The sequence below is a fragment of the Patagioenas fasciata genome, chromosome 26, assembly GCF_037038585.1.
Source record: "Patagioenas fasciata isolate bPatFas1 chromosome 26, bPatFas1.hap1, whole genome shotgun sequence".
In the NCBI taxonomy this organism is placed as follows: Eukaryota; Metazoa; Chordata; class Aves; order Columbiformes; family Columbidae; genus Patagioenas; species Patagioenas fasciata.
In genome coordinates, this window is record NC_092545.1 from 5,108,746 (window position 1) to 5,126,451 (window position 17,706).

General features: G+C 42.7%; 1 protein-coding gene across 3 annotated transcripts in view; it reads left to right on the top strand.

Moving 5' to 3' along the window:
• EBF2 (EBF transcription factor 2) overlaps positions 1 to 17,706 on the top strand; it is a 118,550-nt gene that overhangs the window by 8,543 nt on the left and 92,301 nt on the right. For all 3 annotated transcript variants that reach the window (XM_065856670.2, XM_071799283.1, XM_065856669.2), the window contains exon 6: positions 2,568 to 2,636. In XM_065856670.2, the coding sequence (XP_065712742.1) occupies positions 2,568 to 2,636 (69 nt within the window). The remainder of the gene's footprint in view (positions 1 to 2,567; positions 2,637 to 17,706) is intronic.

Sequence of the window (17,706 nt, forward strand, 5' to 3'; positions counted from 1 at the left end):
TGTCTCTAAAGATATGTTCCTAGCAGAACTGTAAATATTGGTTAAGTCATGCCAATAATTTGTGTTAAGAGAATATTGTAGGCTTGATCCTGGACCACCAGAGTTTGGGATTTTTGCCATTGACTTAAATTAGAACATGTCAATTCTGTTACAGACAGCACTTGTAAAACAAACCCAGTGGAAATGTTATAAACACGATGCGAAGCAATGGCAACTTCTCCGGGAGGAGTGAGAGCGGATGAGATGAGGTGGAGGCGCTGCTGGTGTGTTCTGCTTGAACCTTATGGTGCTGTAGTGCAATTAGAAGTATTTTTTTATGACTGTCTGTATAAGTTACACAACTAAAGGATATCTCATTAGTATTATTGCAAAGAGAGGAAATGCCTGCTGTTTCAGCTAGCTGAAAAACAAATACACACAAACCAACACCAAAACAAACAACAAACTACTCCAAAAGTATTATAAAAATTGAGTTCCTTTTGTTGTTTTATTATAGCAGCATGTAGACCAGCGAGGCGTTTATTCCCGGTGTTATTTCCAACGCACCGTTATATTGGACATGTCAGAAGTACATGCCAAATTGATATTCTTCTGAGTGAGGCTTTTCTGTCGTTTGGGGGTTTATTTTTTGTCTTTAGAAAACATCTCACATCTTGGCTTTTAGTACAAAAAATGCAATTCTTTATAAACAATCATTAGGCAGCGGAATGCATAAAAGATGCACTTAAAACGAAGTTGGGAGAAGGAGGCAGTGGCGATATTCTTAGCTGGTGTGAATTACCATAGCTTCACTGAAGCCGATGGAGCTATGACAATTTACAGCAGCTAGAGGGGCTGCCCCAGGGATTTTTAAATATTTAGTGTATCCTTTTATTTTAAAAGGGCTAGCATCGATGAATAAGTGCAGGATTGAGGCAAAGGGAATGTAGAAATGTTGAAACAGTTAGAGCTGCTATTCAAATAGATCTGCTAGTTGGATCTCATCTTGCTGGGCAATTTCAACCTGCAGACGGGAAGTTCCTGGCACACGTTGGAAGCTCAGGAGAAAATGTCTGCATTTGAAATTTTTCGTATCTGAAAAAATTTGTCTAAATGCTTATTTTAGGTATTTATAATTTAATACTAGGCCTTTCAAGAAGAAAAGCTGCTCTTTCATATTTTGTACTGCCTTCAGTACAGTTGGACTTTGAGGGAAATATAGTTAACATAGATGAGGAGAAAGCTGAGGTACTTAATACCTACTTTGCCTCAATTTTTACCAGTAAGACGGGAGGCCCTCAGGACAATTGGCCTCTGGACAGAGATAGGAAGCCAAATAGCCCGCTTGTATTCCTGGAGGAAATAGTTGGTGACTTACTGAGCCATCTGGATCCTCACAAGTCTATGGGACCAGACAGGATCCATCGTAGGGTGATGACAGACTGGAAAAATGGGCTGATTCCAATGGGATGAAGTTCAACAAGGCCAAGTGCCGAGTCTTGCCCTTCGGCCACAACAACCCCCTGCAGCGCTCCAGGCTGGCACAGAGTGGCTGGAGAGCAGTCAGGCAGAAAGGGACCTGGGGGGACTAATGGACAGGAAGCTCAACATGAGCCAACAGTGTGCCCAGGTGGCCAAGAAGGCCAATGGGATCCTGTCCTGTATCCAAAATAGCGTGGTCAGCAGGACAAGGGAAGTGATCCTGTACTCTGCATTGGGGAGGCCACACCTGTAGTGTTGTGTTCAGTTCTTGGCCCCTCAGGTCAGGAAAGAGATTGAGGTGCTGGAGCGGGTCCAGAGAAGAGCAACAAGACTGGGGAAGGGACTTGAACACAAGCCCTATGGGGAGAGGCTGAGGGAGCTGGGCTTGTTCAGTCTGGAGAAGAGGAGGCTTAGAGCTGAGCTCAGCACTCTCTAGAATTACCCAGGGAGGTTGTGGAGTCTCCTTCTCCGCAGACATTCAAACCCGCCTGGACACCTTCCTGTGGAACCTCAGCTGGGTGTTCCTGCTCCATGGGGGGATTGCACTGGATGAGCTTTCCAAGTCCCTTCCAATCCCTAACATTCTGTGATTCTCTGATCATCATCTATTGTCAGCGAGTGTATCAGCAGAAACCAAGTAACTTAGGGGTTCCTTGATATTGAATAATCAACAAATCAGTTATTAGAATACAATAAATCAGTAGGTTGTTTGCAGTTGGTTCTAACACCCTGTTTTGATGGACTTTCAACCATACATAACACATGATACTCATGCCTGTAGTGCCATGATGACATCTGTTAATAATTTATTAAGCCTTTATAAATAGTGTGCTTTAATCTAAAATGTGACCATATTGCTGTCCATTTTTGGCTGGGAATTTGAAGAAAAGATGACAGGGAGGCAAGTGCCAAACTCCAGCTGGAATCAAGCAGGATTAGGGCACCTGGTTCACTCAGTTCCTTTCCCTTCAGGAAAACCTGGCCAGAGATTTCCCGGTCACTCTTCTGGGCACATAGTGAGTCCTGAAGCTTTGCAGACAAGACTTAGAGCTTTGCAATCAACCGTCCTGGTAATTCTTTAATTTCGGTTTTCTTTCTCTCTCTAGTCGATGCTGTGAGAAGAAAAGTTGTGGCAACAGAAATGAGACACCGTCCGACCCCGTGATCATAGACAGGTAGGAAACAGATCCTCGTTTTCCCATGAAAGCAAGCCCAAATTGTTGTGTGTGCTTTGAGGCAGCCGAGAGTCTTTCTTGCTGGTCAGTGTCTGCCATTTGGAGATGTCTGTGCTTTGTAATTCTTTAGCGAAACACCAGCCTAGGAGCTGGTTTGCTTTAGTCCAGCTGGGTCTACCTTGACAAAACTCTTGATGTTTATTTTTTAAATGAAGTTCTCTGTATATCACTTTCATCGTGACCAAATATTCTGTGTATGTCTCCGGAATACTTTCCGTTCACCAGGGATATGATCCAATTGGATTACTGAGGTAGATAAAGCCTTGAGCAACCTGACAGCTTCAATAATATTCTTTAACAAAATAAGAATATTTTTGTAGAAATGTGGGTGGAACTGGTTTGAATAAAGATCAACAATTACTACATTCATTTTTTTCATCACAGAGTCAGTCTAAATTTTGGAACTTTGATGTGCTGGGGTTCTTCCATTCCCTTTACCCCATGGTTTATCCTTTTGATTTTGTACTTACAAGTTGTGCTTGGGGCCTAAGTTGGAAATTCCAGCAGACTGGGCTGTTTGTGTGGGTGCGAGGGGCAGTTTCCTGACTAGAAGCAGAAGTCCTAGATGTGCCATCTCGACCTTCTCTGTGAAATTTCTAGCTTATTTTTGGCTGTGTTGATGTTTGGTATGAATCTGCATTTGGGAACTTTCCAATCTGGATTTTCTGAAACTTGTCTGACTGCTGGAGAAGCCGCACGATGTAAGTCTGGTGTTAGCCCTGTGAGTGAAGAGCATGAAGGGGGTAGTTCCCACCACTATTGAGTGAGCCCTCTGTTCTTATGCAAAATGAAGATTCTGATGCTTTCTGTGGGGATTTGAGATCTGTTGATAACAAATGCAATGGGAGTGGAACTATTACGAAGAACAGGGTTCTTTCTTTTAACAATTGTGTGTAAAATGTGCATCACAAGTGGTCTGGGAACTCAATGAGTCCTAAGCTTTTCCTAATTTGCTCGAAGCCTAGAACTTGTATGTGTAACTCCCCTGGTAATGGCAGTAGGCGTTCTGTTCGCATGGAAGCATCCTCTCCTGGAGTGCCGGTTCTTCCCTATCATCTCTGTGTGTGCATGTCTCAAAATTGTGATTGAAAGCTGGAGTTCAGTAGGGGCAATAATGAAGTAGATGAGAGAAATAAAGGGTGCAGCCCTATAAAGCTGTTTTCACTTGGTTTTAAAGGCAGTCACTAAATCAGATTTAGGCCACAGAGGAAAGGAACGATCACGAATCTGCACAGCTGTTTGGTGGTGTGGTTTAGTGAGCAGCGTGATGAATAGACACTCAACTCGCTAATCAGTAGTGCAGCATCTAGCAAATGACTCCCTCTTCTGTACAGTTATTTCTATTCCACCATTTTAGCCAGTTACACAAGGTTTGAGTGGCGAGGGATAATCCCGTGTGCTGCATCTTAATCAACGCATGTAATGCAAATATAATAACAAAGTTATGCTGTACGTGTCCATGCACAGAGGAATTAATTGTCTAGTCTGTCATCCTCAAACATTTCTACCACAGTAAGTACAACTACTTGAGAGTTAAACCAAACGGTCACCTCTCTCAGGCCACACTCAGTGGGGCTGATGTGTCCTTGAGACAAACTCTGCTGGAGAGCCACGTGTGTTCTGAACCAGCTGGGGAATCTGGGCAGCAGTGCTCTTACTTATTTAGGGAGTCTTGATAAATGGTTTCTTGAGAAGAAAACATCTATGCTCAAGAACTTGGTAGCAGGTGGAATGCGATTTCTGAAATGCAGCTTGCAACCGTCTGCAATCACACAGGCCAACAAATATGGTTGGATTTTCAGTCCAGTGTTGGCTTCATGGTGGTTTTCTTTCTCAGTTTAAAATGAATGATAGGTTTTCTTTAAGTAATTGGAATTAAGGTGCTTTTTAATTGTCTGAAATTATCGGTAGAGGTAAAATTTGACATGGAACAATGCAGCTGTTACATTTTATAGACATACTAGAAAGTGAAAATAAAACAGCTTAGAGAAGGGATTACAAAAATACATTTGTGTTAAGCAGAGCCGTGTCTGAACAGTGGGATGGGAGCAGAGCTTTTGGTTTGAAATAGAAGGAAAATGGAGACCAGAGAAGAACTTTGTTTGAAGCCATTAGATTCTCCCTTTGAGCTTGCGTTAATTAACACGCGTTGCTCCTGCTGCAAGAACGTGTGTGAGAATTGTGGCTGGCGCTCCAGAGGTGCCGTCTGCATTGTCACCGCAGCCGGGGGGAACCTGGTGACAGCTCTGATTGCGCAGCAGAGAAGAGACCCACATCTCCAGAGCTCCAGCAGGTGACTGTCACCAGCTGGAACCCACTCTTAGGTTGAGCTGTGCCTAGTGTAGGTCTAGCAAGTTCCGTGTTTGATTTGCATTCAGATCACTGAGGTTATAACCTGCCATCCAGCTAAACACGCACCAAATTTAGCAGAGTTAGGGACTAGTTGCTGCCAGTGAAGATAACTCCCTCGGCAATGCAGTATTTTCCCCTTTATTTGTTTCTTTCCCCGCTTCCTTTTTATGCTTCTGCTATTTTAAACTATTGTGTTGGTTCACCTGTTCATTGCAGTTGGGGGGCACAATTGATTGGTGTTTGCCGAATCATGGAAACTTGGATCCTGGTTTAAAAAGGAAGAATTAGTTCAGTGGGAAAAAAATGTCAGCCGTGTTGTTGTTGGGCTTTTTCTTCTCCTTGAATGAATTCCAAAAGTTCTTATGCTGAATAAAACTTTTCTGCTGTGACCTTTGCTCTGGGGACTGGATTTAGATCCTAAGGACCTTGCAGTTATTTTTCTGTCCGCTCTTGGAAACCAGCACTTGTTTAAATGAAAGGGAGCTGCTTCACTTCAAATCTACTGCGTACCCTCTCCTGCCAACAAAGATCCATAGGATACTGCAAATAAGCTTAATTCTTCATTTTACTGCAGATTTTCTTTCTCATTTTGGGTCAGTTGTATAGCTTTGGATATAAATTCCCCATTCTTCATGTGGGATGACTTTTTTTTAAATTATTCTTTGTGTTTCTAGAAGATTTAAGCTCTTTAGAGCTGGTTATTTTCTGTGCCGGTTACTCTTAGTGCTTTACCTAGTTTAGTAAAGCTGTGATCTAATTGAAGCCCCCAGGGTGCCAGGGACAACTGGGTGACTTTTTTGGTTGAACAGCTTGTTTGCTTATTATTTTTTTTCTTCTAATAAGAGATAAATAGTCAAATTTCTGTGTAATGCTGATGAAACATCTTAATTCAATTAAACAATGCGATGTAACTGGGATTTTGCTCCAGCAGAGGAAATTACTTGGAAAACCACTGCAAGGTGTGAGTGTATTCTCTATGCTGTTGATGTGAGTCCTCTGCTGTCTTTGAGCTGATGGAACAAGATCATTTAGCTCAGATGCTTTAAGAATCTGAGATCCTGGGTTCAATTCCTCCCACTGTAAACCGAAACTCTTCCTGATTGTCCTGCAAGGAATCCACTGTGTTTTGCTACCACCTTTTATTTGTGTGTTTATTGCGATTGTGAAGTGGGCCAGTGGCGGTAGCGATGGGTGGATTGGGGTGCGGTGCTGGGCTGTGTGTGCGTTACCTGTGTGAACTACAGTATTGGTCAGGCAACATGTGCTGTAAACGTTGAGGTTTATATTGTTTTTATTTTTAAAGAAGAAGCCCGACACAGCTGGCACGCTTGTTAGCATCTCCGCGAAGGAGCAGAAGAGACAGGATTACATTCCTGTGCCATAGGGGTCCATCCCTTCATCGCCGAAATGGGGCGGCACGGCTAGAACTGCTCTCCCCTGCTGATTCCTGTGCCCTACCTGCTGTACAGATAAACAGGGGACGCAGCTCTTCGGTCTGGCACTTTTCACAAGCACTAAAACTCACTTTAGGAAAGACAGCTGTTGCCAGGCTTAAACATTCTGCCTGTGCCCCTATAGTGTTCATGCTGTGTGTTGAAGTGCTCTGTATGAGATGTCCGCATTAATAGGACTGGGCTTTATGTCATCTTATGTTCTCCCCCGGATTCCCTCTCCCTAAAAAAGGCAAAAGGGCACATAGATTAGCTTTCATTTTGAAGGATCTGGCTTGAAATAAGTGCAGACGTCTGGCTATTCTAGGGGGCTTTGTTTGGTTGTTTTTTTTTCCCATCTTAGCTTCAGCTATCTGAAAAGGGCTTTATCACTTCCATCTCCCTTTCGGATTGATCCCCAAAACCCTTGGGTAGCACAAGGATATTTCCTAATGCTTAGAGGCAGAACAACATGAATGGAGAGCCTTGGATCGAATTCCCACTGATACAGAGTTCCCCCGTCGCTTTAAACAAGTCACATAACCCCGTGCCTCAGTTTCCCCTGCAACACAGTGTTAGCAATTACCTAGCAGTGGGAATGATTTCAGCTCCTTGAATAGGAGTTTCTGGTTTTATTTCCATGTTTCTACTGCAAGGAGGATTTAATACATATGGCAGAGTTGGATTGTTGTGTTTTCCTGTATTCTCCATAGTCCTTGTAACCCTGCCAAGGTAGAATCAATGTCTCAGATCTGTTGGTGCCGCGGGTGAGACCAGAACCCACAGAGAGACGCAGCCTCCTCAGCTCCCCGCGCGCTCCCGTCCCCCTTCCAAGCTCCGAACCCCACAGTGATCCCGTCTCTTGTCTTAGGGAGTCAAAGTCCTTTGTTCCCTGCTAAACCCTGCTCTCCTGCAAAGAGCTGCTGTTCCGCCATCTGTCTCTTTATGAATTTTTTAGTAGACTGGATGTTTGTGGGGAGTCAGTAACTTAAAGTGCACTATCCAGCCATTTCACAAGTGGTTCTGCTAGTGCATCATTTGTTTCTTTCTTTCTTTTTTTTTGTTAAACCGGCTCTTTGAGACCAAAAGAAAATTTCCTTACTAGTTTGCCGTCTTAAAATCTTTGCGTACAATCACTTAAAGCTCGTAGATGGAGTAAGTTGGAGACTAGTTGGTTTCATTTAATCTTTTATTTTTGAATGTTGACAGACAACAGATTTTCCAGCAAGCTGGTGAGTCAAAAGAAGCATAAAGATCTCTTAGTGTGCTAGAAACATGAAGAATGGACTTGTGGTTAAGGGACTGGTTGGAGCTCTGCAAGTCTGGGTTCTTTTCCTTTCTCTCACTTGCAGGCTCCGTGTATTTTTCTAATCATTCACATAGACTGTGTTTAACAGTAAACCAAGGATAAGCGTGCTTTTCTAGCTTTTGCTGATAACGTAAAGATACATATGCTGAAAATCGATGCGTGAAAAAACTACGGTGGTGTGGAAAACTGTTGCCGTTAGACTGAAGATTGTTTTGGAATGATTTAAAAGTTGTTCTCCCCCAGACTGCTGGTTGCTGCTGGCTGGGCTGAAGGTGTTACTGCTTCTGAGACTCAGCCAGGATTAAATGAGATGAGCTTAAATTACTGCTGCTTTCTGGCACTGATTTATTAGGAAGGTAACAGAACAGGAACCTGATTTCCACCAGCTTTTTGTACCCATGACTGTCCTGAGCAGCTCAGCTGAGCCTGTTGAGTGGAGCATTCGCCTTTTTGGGTATGTTAGAGGGAAAAATGTAACGGGTGGAGTGTTAACCACCATTGATTGCTTTAGTTCCACCAAGCCCGTTACTGGAATAGTTAGCACGTGTTCTGGTTTCAGAACTGCAAGGGGAGCGTGGTTAAGTCTGAGCAAGGACATATTATATAATTTGGAGAAAAAAAATCTGACTTATTGCTACTGCTGCCTGGAAGCCTTAAGAAAAAACGAAGTCAAATGAAGACAAGACCCAAAGGATTTTAGCCATTCTGCATAGATCAGATAAGCTTCCATGATGCATTAGTGCAGTTTGGACAGCAAGCGGGGATGGATTCCAGTTGTGCTTTAGCTGAGAGAAAAAAACATTGGTGGTGCTGGTTGAATCCTGTTTAAATTGAAGCTTTGTCCCTACAATAAGTAGGATTTGATCCAGTTTGTGTTGTTCTCGTGAGCAGCAAGTGAGGGGGTTAAATGGCTGATAACACGGGGTCTCAGAAGGACAGATGAGATAGTGCAAGGAGCCCTTAGAATCAATGGCTTTGGTAGCGATCAGGAGGGGAATGAAATAAAAGTTTCCCATGAACTAAAGCACCTCTGGGAATAGAAGATGAGGATAAATTCACTGTGTAAAAGAAATTCTGGGCATGTAGAGCGGTAGCGTGTGACATGGGATCTCTACAACTCACAGCCTTGAAAATGGATCCACATTTGCCTGGATCCATCTACACTCATCATTGAAAATGCCAACATTTCAGAGTATTTGCATCCTCATGAAAGCGTCTGCTGTGTATTTATAACCTCAAATACTCTTCCTTACCCCTTTTGCGCTCCTCTCGGCCTCTGTCTAGACCTGGTTTTACAGACTTGTCACTTCATCTGCCCTGACCTTTTTTGTTACTGCCTCTTACTTTCCTTTTGAACCTTTTGTCTCTGTCCATCCCTTCTCTGTGTGTTTCTTTCACCATCTGTGTCTGGTGGGATCTCGTATATTTTCTACTCTGTAAACATCCCAGGATTTCAGTCTCTGAAGCAAGTGCTTCACATCTGAAGAAGGCTCCCAATTAATATGTAGCATTTCCTGCTTTCAGACAGACTATGAAATAATTTGTCCTGCTCAGAACATCCCCCAAAGTCCTTGTAAAATGAAAACACGGTTGAGATTGAAAGTATATAACATATATCTGAAACTTGAATCAGCTGGAGATGGGCTCATAATTTTAAAGATATTAAGAGCTTCCATGACTCGCCCAAGATCACATTGGAGGTTTGAGAGAGTGAGGAGTGGAATCCAAGTCTCGTGTGTTCCAGGCTGGATCATGTAAGCGTGTCTTGGAACAGCATTTTGTCTCTGCAGCTCTAATCCACATTCCCATCTTTCCTTCTCTCTGATTTGGATTTAATTTGGATTTAATGTGCCGCTGTCATCCAACCTATCTTTTTTTTCCTCTCTATCTCTTCTTCTTTGCTAATTTCCTTCACAAATAAATACTTATTTCTCCATGGGCGTTCCATTTATAACTCCACGTTTAGTGGCTTTTCCTTCAAGTGGAGTCCATTGAGCTTGTAAATTGTATTGGATCACTGAGCCTATAATGAGGCTTCTAAGTCCAAACAGTGCAAGTCTGCTGGGATTTTATTGTTCATAAAGCTTCTTCCCCGGGGAGTGATAGAGCCATTAGGTGTGTGCTGTGTTTAATATTTGGTCATGACAGGAAGCAATAATTTTCTATCTTTTACTGTGGCTCCCGAGTTGTTTTTAAGCAGTCAGCTTATTTGAGTCTCAGTGACTGGGAACCCATTAGGCAAAAGGAGTTGCTCTTTCCTACACGGGTTTGTATCTTTTCCTACAAAGGTTATTTCAAGAAAATAAATTAAAATGAAGTGGAAACTGATTGCCCTATGGTGGCTTTTGATCACTTGCCTCTCATGAACTCCCAAGCGCTGTCACACGCGATAGGAAATGGCGTAAAGCTGATTTCACCAGCTGATGGCATTGCTGGGGCTGAAGGGATCTTTAAAAAATGTATTTCAGCACAGAACACCCACCAGGGCTCCTATTTGTATGGTATGTTATGGGTTTGGGGATTTATCTTGTGCAAAACCACACCAAGCTTCCTTTAATTCCAGTGGAAGCAGGAGCAAGGTTGGATTCCCATATTCTGGAAGTGGTTGTATATTCTGGCAGGAAAAAAAAAATGCAAAAACAACCAACAATTTTGGGTATCTCCTCCAAGATCTCATCCGCTTTCTCCACGGGATGTGCCATCAGTTCGCGCTCTTCTCACGCTTCCCACTGTTGCTGCTGACGGCACCACCACGCTGCTTTTTAGCCTGATTATTGCAGGTGTTTGCTTGCTCTACTTAGGTCTGTTCCTTTGCTCCGGGGGAAAAGTTTCCGCTACTGTATTTTCCCGCTGGGTCCTTGTCTTGATCTTTGCAGCTCTGTGCAAGAGGCTTGTAGCAGAAAGGGAAGAAATAATTGCCTTGCTCTTATGACTCTGTCCCCAAGAGCTATGTTGCAGAAGCACGACTGCACAAGGTAGGTTTGCATTAGCCAGATACACACATGTTCCTTCTCGAAACTCCAAACCGTAGAGGAAGATCAAGTGCTTGAGAAGAGGTGGCATAGGGAGGGTAATTACAGAGGCGTTTAAAGCAGTTGAAAGCCAAAACGCAGTGAAGAGATGAAATTAGCTGATGGCATAAAGAAATTAGACTTGAAGCCGAGAGGGTTGATGCCAATACAAATTGGATTTAATTATTTTTGAAGAGATGTGGTGAGGTTTTCTTATGCAACATTGATAAAAAGCTATTTCAGCAAATGGGTCCCGATTCAGCAAAGCAATTAGCACTTGATACTATTTAGCATCAACATCAAGAAGCACATAAATATTTTGTTACAACTAAGTCCTGAAAAGAAGAATGAAACTGCTCAGATTCTCATCTGGGCTTCTGGTTTGTTTCACATTTGTAAATTTTCCATAAGAAACAGTTCTTGAAATTTGGTTTTTCTGAAAAGATGAAACTTGGATTCTCATGTTCACGTGGATCTAAACTGGAAAGTGCTGGTTTGGGCCCTTGGTAAAGCTGCAGGGGTCTGTCTGCTTCAAACGTGCTCGTTATGTTATGGATCTAAAGTTTTTATTCTGGATAGGTTTAAACGATCCTTGAATTTATAGCTCCTAGAAATTTCACTGGGTCTTCAAACAAGATTGTGCTGGATACTAATTTGGAGTAGGAGTGAATACTTGGAAGGGCGATTTTCCAAATCTCTCCTCTCATTAGGAACATGGGTGCTCGGTACCTTGAAGAAAAATAACGGTGACTTTTAAGGTTGAATCAGTGCCAGTATAAATCATTCTACTTGATGTTGACAAAATATCTGGTCAGGCAAAATTCCTCTGCTAAAGAGGGGAGGAAAAGTAGACAGTGTTGTGTCAGTGTCACTTGCTGACATAGAACCTCAAAAAACCTCCTCTGGGACGGTTTGGTTTAAGGATGTTTTCTCCTTTATCTCAAGCATTTCCCAGCATTCCTTCAGGAACATCTGGTTCTCTCATTTTCCAGCTTAGCTTTGGTGCCTTCAGAAAGTAACACTGCTGGTTTCTTTCTGTTTAGCCAAACACCACAAGCAGGATGGAAGCCCTGCCTGTAACCGGCCTAAAAGATTGTCGCCCTTCAGAAATAGTGACCGTAACCACTTCTGTGATGGGTGACGCGACTGCATTCCCCTTTCTTCTGTAGCTTCAGGCAAAACGTATGTTTGTGTTGTATATAACGACAGGTGAAGTTTTGCCTTGTTCCTGCACTTGTATTGTACGTTGGGTGGATATTTTGCACCACTTGAGAGCACTGCTTTAGCAAGAGAAAAATGCTATATTTATATTAAAATACTCTTTTTGCACAGATCACAGCTGATTTTAGAGCAGCATGAATTCCCTGGCTGATGTGAATTGTCTTGCAGCTCAATTTATATTATCTAAGACTTGTGTGTAACACTCATGGATATACATTGTGCAGGTTTGGGAGCATCCTTTAATGGCAGATGGTACTTCTGGGCAGGAGAACTGGGCTTTGAGGTTTGGTGAATGATTCAGTGCTGGACTAGGAGCCTGGACTGGAAGATCAGGACCTGATAATAGGCGGAGCTCAGCTGAAGGCTGGGGAAGAGGCAAGAAGCAGCTGGAATGAGCAGGAAAAGTGGGCTTGGGGGTACGTGCTAACATGGGGAGGAATTATATCATAAGATAATGAAGGATTGTACTGTATATGTCAAAAAATATTGACATTAGAGTTGCTTCTTTAATCTTAATTCTAGCGTTTTCTAGATTCTGAAGGAGTTTTTATGAACTTGGTGACATTCCTGTACTTCATTTCTTTGGCATGTAGAAGACTTCCCATCGACATCACTGTGAGCTGCAGGTGTGGGTGGAGTTTTATCTTCCTGCAAGCTTTGATATGTGTTTAAAATATTTTTTAAAAATCCCCTGTATCTCTTACATACATGATTTTCTGTGTGTAAGAAATCTAGAGCAGTTTCCTGAGCTGTTTTGGGACAGTGTCATCGCAGCACAGGGTAGTTGGTAACATACTAGTTCTACGTAGCTGTATAAAATAGCCTGCAGCACAATGTGATCAAACCCATGTATAGTACCTACAGGATTTTAAGTGACTACCAAGACCTTGCTCAGCTTAACGCTACACAAATCAAGTCTCTCTGTTGCCGCCTCCTTCTCCCTGCCCGGGTACAACATCTCAAGTACATCCCATGGTCCTGAACAACTGACTTAAAGCTGAAGTTGTTAGAGTGACAACTTGATTTGAGTCTCAGCCCTTCCCCTCTAAGATCTGAACTTGAAAAATGAGCAGGATGTGTTTGTCCCTGCAGCTGCGTCCAACCCACCCTGCAAGCGCTCAGCACAAGGCTGCAGAATGGAACAGGATGGGCAGTGCGGGTGATGAATTGGTGTCTTTATCCCAGGAGGATGAGCGTTGCAATGTGGTACCCACTCTGTTCTCCTGTCACCCGTGATGTGTCATATCCCCTCAATACATGGGGAACTTCAGGTCTTAGTGTCATAAATCTAACTTCTTACTCTTCAGCGTGCTTTTCTCCTTGCCCTAGAAGATTTGTATAATGTTTGTTCTTCCTCTGAAACGGTATCTGTTGCTTTTCAACTGCGGTGTGTTAGCGGCACGTCCTTTATCTGTGTGCAGACGCACCTTAGAGCAGAATAGATTGTAAGTTCTGCAATGTAGGGGTGTTGTCCTGACACTTTGTACAGTCCCTAACGGATCGGAGTCTCCAGCTGTTCTAAAACAACGCCATCATTTCAGCTGGCACCCAATGCCGATTGCTCCAACCGTTGAGATGTGCTTGTTTATTCCATGAACTCAAGGGCAAAGGTGTCCTTTCTCCCCATGCCACAGGTGTTTGTGCCAGTGTGACACATCTTAAAGTAATTCACAGAAATAACTGAATAACCACCATTTAAATATTTTCAGTATCATGTTTTAAAAACTGGCTTCCAGAATTCATAACTTTTCTCCTATTTGGCAAAACATTTCAGTAGGTTCTGTCAGTTGTTGAAAGTGTCTTTAAAAATGAAAAGGTTTCCTTTATAAAGCCTTGTTCTATCCCAAACATGCTCTTGCAAAATTGTGATTTTTTTTCACCAAGAAAAAGTAGTCTCAGACTCAAGATTAGGGATAACCAAAGCTGGATTAAATCCCTCATTAAAACGATTCTACTCAAATACCCCAAATAATAACTGCTAATGACAGGGTCTCTTATTTCTAGACTGCTGGTTCCAATTGATGTTATTTGATCTGATCTGTTTGCTGGTCATTCAGTGGCAACTGAAACAAGAGATGGCTTTCTGAGGGCCTATGTGAACAAATCATTTACTGCCATAGTAGCATCGCTGGAGAACTTCTGACAATGGATGAAAATCCTGTTAAAATCTGTGCTTTTAGTCCATTTTTGTTTGGACCAACATTTGTATCCCAAAATGTATTATACTCGTGTGTTCTCCCCCCGCTCTAGGACCAGTAGCTCTGCATTACTGCAATATCCATATGGAAAACTTCCCACTAGCATTATCCACCTAGACGCCCAGCAATAAAAAGAAGTTCCTCCCTTATCCCATTGCAAATTTCCCATCTTGCATGGTCCCATCTCTCTCCTAAGCCATGTTTTCTCCTGGAGTTGACTATTGTTTTGTCAGCCCACCCATCACAAAGCAGAGGTCACATCAACATGACCTTTTGCTGGTACGAGGAGGCTGCTAAATAATTCACGTGGCCAACTTGATTTCGGGGTCCACATTTGTTTTTTCCACTCTCCTAATCAAGATGCTCATTTAATTCTATTCCAGCACCTGTTCAGCAATTAACACCCTACAATTTGCATCTTACCCTGACATTTGCTATCTTTCCAATTAGTTTTTATATCAGTATAATTAGGTAGGGTTATTACAGTGCATCAAGCAGGGTCGAGGATATTCCCAAGCCTTTAAGCTCTTTCCCAGATTTGTTTAGGGAAGCCACTAAGGGTAAACGGTTGATTAGGATCACTGTTTTTCTTCTTCATTCAGATCAGGCGAAAACTGTTTCCCCATGTGGCTCATGAAAGATCAGGGAAATATGTCAGTCTGTAAGAACTAATATTATGTAGTTCATGACTTTTTGGGTGAATTTACAGGGGATTAGAAGTAAGGGTCAGGCTATGTAGCCACTTGCAGTAACATTCATGAGGGGACATTATGCTCTTGTTTCATATTAAGCTAAGCAAATTGCAATGATCATTTTAATTTTTAAAATAAAATTTTGGGTGGGGGACAAATCGAAATTGGAGGGCACCCTGTCCACATTGAACTCTTAGCTTAATTGGGAAAGATTACGGGAGTGAAATGACTGTTCTTAACACCTTTAATTTAAATTTCAGAGAAGGAAGGTGGTGTTGTTCAGCAGTGATTGGTTTGGATTGTAGGCTCTTTGAGTCAAAAATTGTCCTGTGGTCAATGTATACAGTGTTGAGCACAGCGCACCCTCCTAATCCTGCTGCACTGCCAGGAGCACAAGAGGAGATTCCTTGCTGCTACTGTTGATTTTCTTTTCTTTTTTTGTAATATATTTTTCCCCCATCAATATACAGTGCTGACATAAGGGAGACTTAGGTGTATGTAGGGGAAGTGGGACACTAGGAGGTGAGATCTATAGCATGGATGAGAGCGAAGAAGTTTGTTCTGATCTCACATCGCCCGGCTCGGCGTGGTGCTTCTTTCTCATGCTTGGTTTGAAATGATCTCCCTCCCAGCCCCCAATTCCCCTGCATCTCTCTTAATTCTGTGGGTGCATACAAAGACTATATTATCAAGAGGCGATATTGCCTTTGGCAGGATTGCAGTGAAGAAAAGGATGCAGTTGTAGGAAGATCACGTCTTGCTAGGTAAAGTGAAGAGGTGGATGAAACCCCCCCACAAAGCAGCACCCTTCATATCTGATGTGTTGCTGCTGAACCTGGTTGTTATTCTGAGCCTTTCTGCAACGTGTCTTAATGACGCTGGGGCCCGAAGGAGGAATTAGCCCCCTCCATTCCCCAGCCTGGAAAAGCTGGAGAGAAGCACAGATCTCATGTGCTGGGTTGGTGCAGCCAGAGCTACAAGCAGTTCTATACAATAGATTTACCCTTGCTCAATTTAATATTATATATTTTAATGAGCTTCATCTCTCCTCATTGTGTCTTTTTTTTTTTAATCTGCAGTTGTTCTATATGGGTAGCTGAACAGGCTTAGAAAAATACAGGGTAGAAATGTCTTGGGAAATCGAGGCAACAAGGAAGTAGGGGGATGGAAAAGAAACCTGGGGAGATGAGGTTGATTAATAGGAATGATCAGATCCAGAATACAAAAACAAGGCCAGTGATCAGACAAGAGTTTTGCACATTAAATCTCATTTTTGTGGGTGAGATCTCAGTCGTAGGACCGGGTAGAGATCTAAGCTGTGCAGTACTCAAGAGGTTGAGGGGTTTTTTTAATGTATTTTATTTTGGTGACTTGAGTCAACAGGAAGGGGAAAGCTGACCCTCTGCCTTGTGAACCTTTCCCCTTTCCTGAAGCTTTTCTTGGGCTTCAGTTACATTTCCAGGTTTGTGTTGGGATGTGCTGCAGCGGGGGGAGGAAAGGGGGGAATCCTGAGAGGTTTTATGGGGTGGGAGGAAAGGGTTGGAGTTAGAGAAGGGGAAGCAGAACACCGAGATGCTGTAATTCACTCCCTCTACCGGTGCCACGGAACCAGCCTTTGATTTCCTGAGTTCATTGCTCTGAGTCTGTATTTGAGAGCAGAATCTGAGGTAAGAATCAAGGTAGCAAAGTATCCCCGTTCATTGAATCTCCCTCTTCCTAAGTTAAATACTGTTCTTAAGTGGCTGTAAATACACTTGAAAGTATGAGAAAGGACAATTTGTATAAAGCCAATTAAAAAGGTCTCTTTATTGAGATTTCCTATCAGACTTTTCAAATTCATAGGCTTCAGCTGGATGCTTATCAAGGCTGAACCGTGAGCAGTGTGAGGCTTTACTCCGATGTTCACCCCTATCTCAGGGTAAAATCTGGAGTCTCATGTACTTAGTAGGTGCAGGAGAGAGTAAACAAATAGTTCAGTTCCAAAAGGTAACAATATCCTGTATTATGTAGCATAATGTCATTATCTGATCACCTTGTCTGCACTGAAATATCACACTTCATCTTTCTCCTTAATAGATTTCACCTTGGGATGCAAATACACTTTGTCACTGCTGAGCAGTCTGGTTAATCCGGTGCCTGGTTACCCTGAACATGCGTCAGAACCCGCTTGGAGTGCCGAAAGGCTGGCGAGGGGATGAGGACAGATTTGGGTTTGGGTGTGTGTGACAGCGTTGGGAAGGGATGGGTGTTGGTGGTGCACGAGAGCTCCTCTGAAGCTGATCTGCTCATGGACCAAGGTCCTGAACGTTAAAAATTTTAGGTTTAGTTCCATCATCACTATTTAGACAGAGATCCTCTGTGTTACCTAAGAGTTTATAATGGAAATTCTAATTCAAATCAAATAGCTGGCTTGGAAAAAAATGCCTAAAGACAGCAGTGGATGTTACAGAAATTGCTGGCTCTTAAGAACTTTTGAAAATGAAGCCATTTCTAGCCTGTTGCATTAGAATTTAAGAATCCTGCTCTAAATCATCATTTTATCTAATGGTAGGTAACACTAGCGACCTCTTTTCAGGTGAGAGAATGATGTCGGCTTGAAGAATCTTTTGTGGGTGTCCAAAGAGAAAATTTAACCTATAGTCTTCAGAGTGTGTTTGCAGTGTGTTTCTCTTTGAATCCTTTGGGCTGCGTTGTCAATGGAATCAGAGTGACAGAAGTTAGGTCTTTTCCATCTCGATTAGGTCAGCCAGTGCTGCCCTGCTAAGGAATCTCCGCTGTATTTTATTAATATATTCCC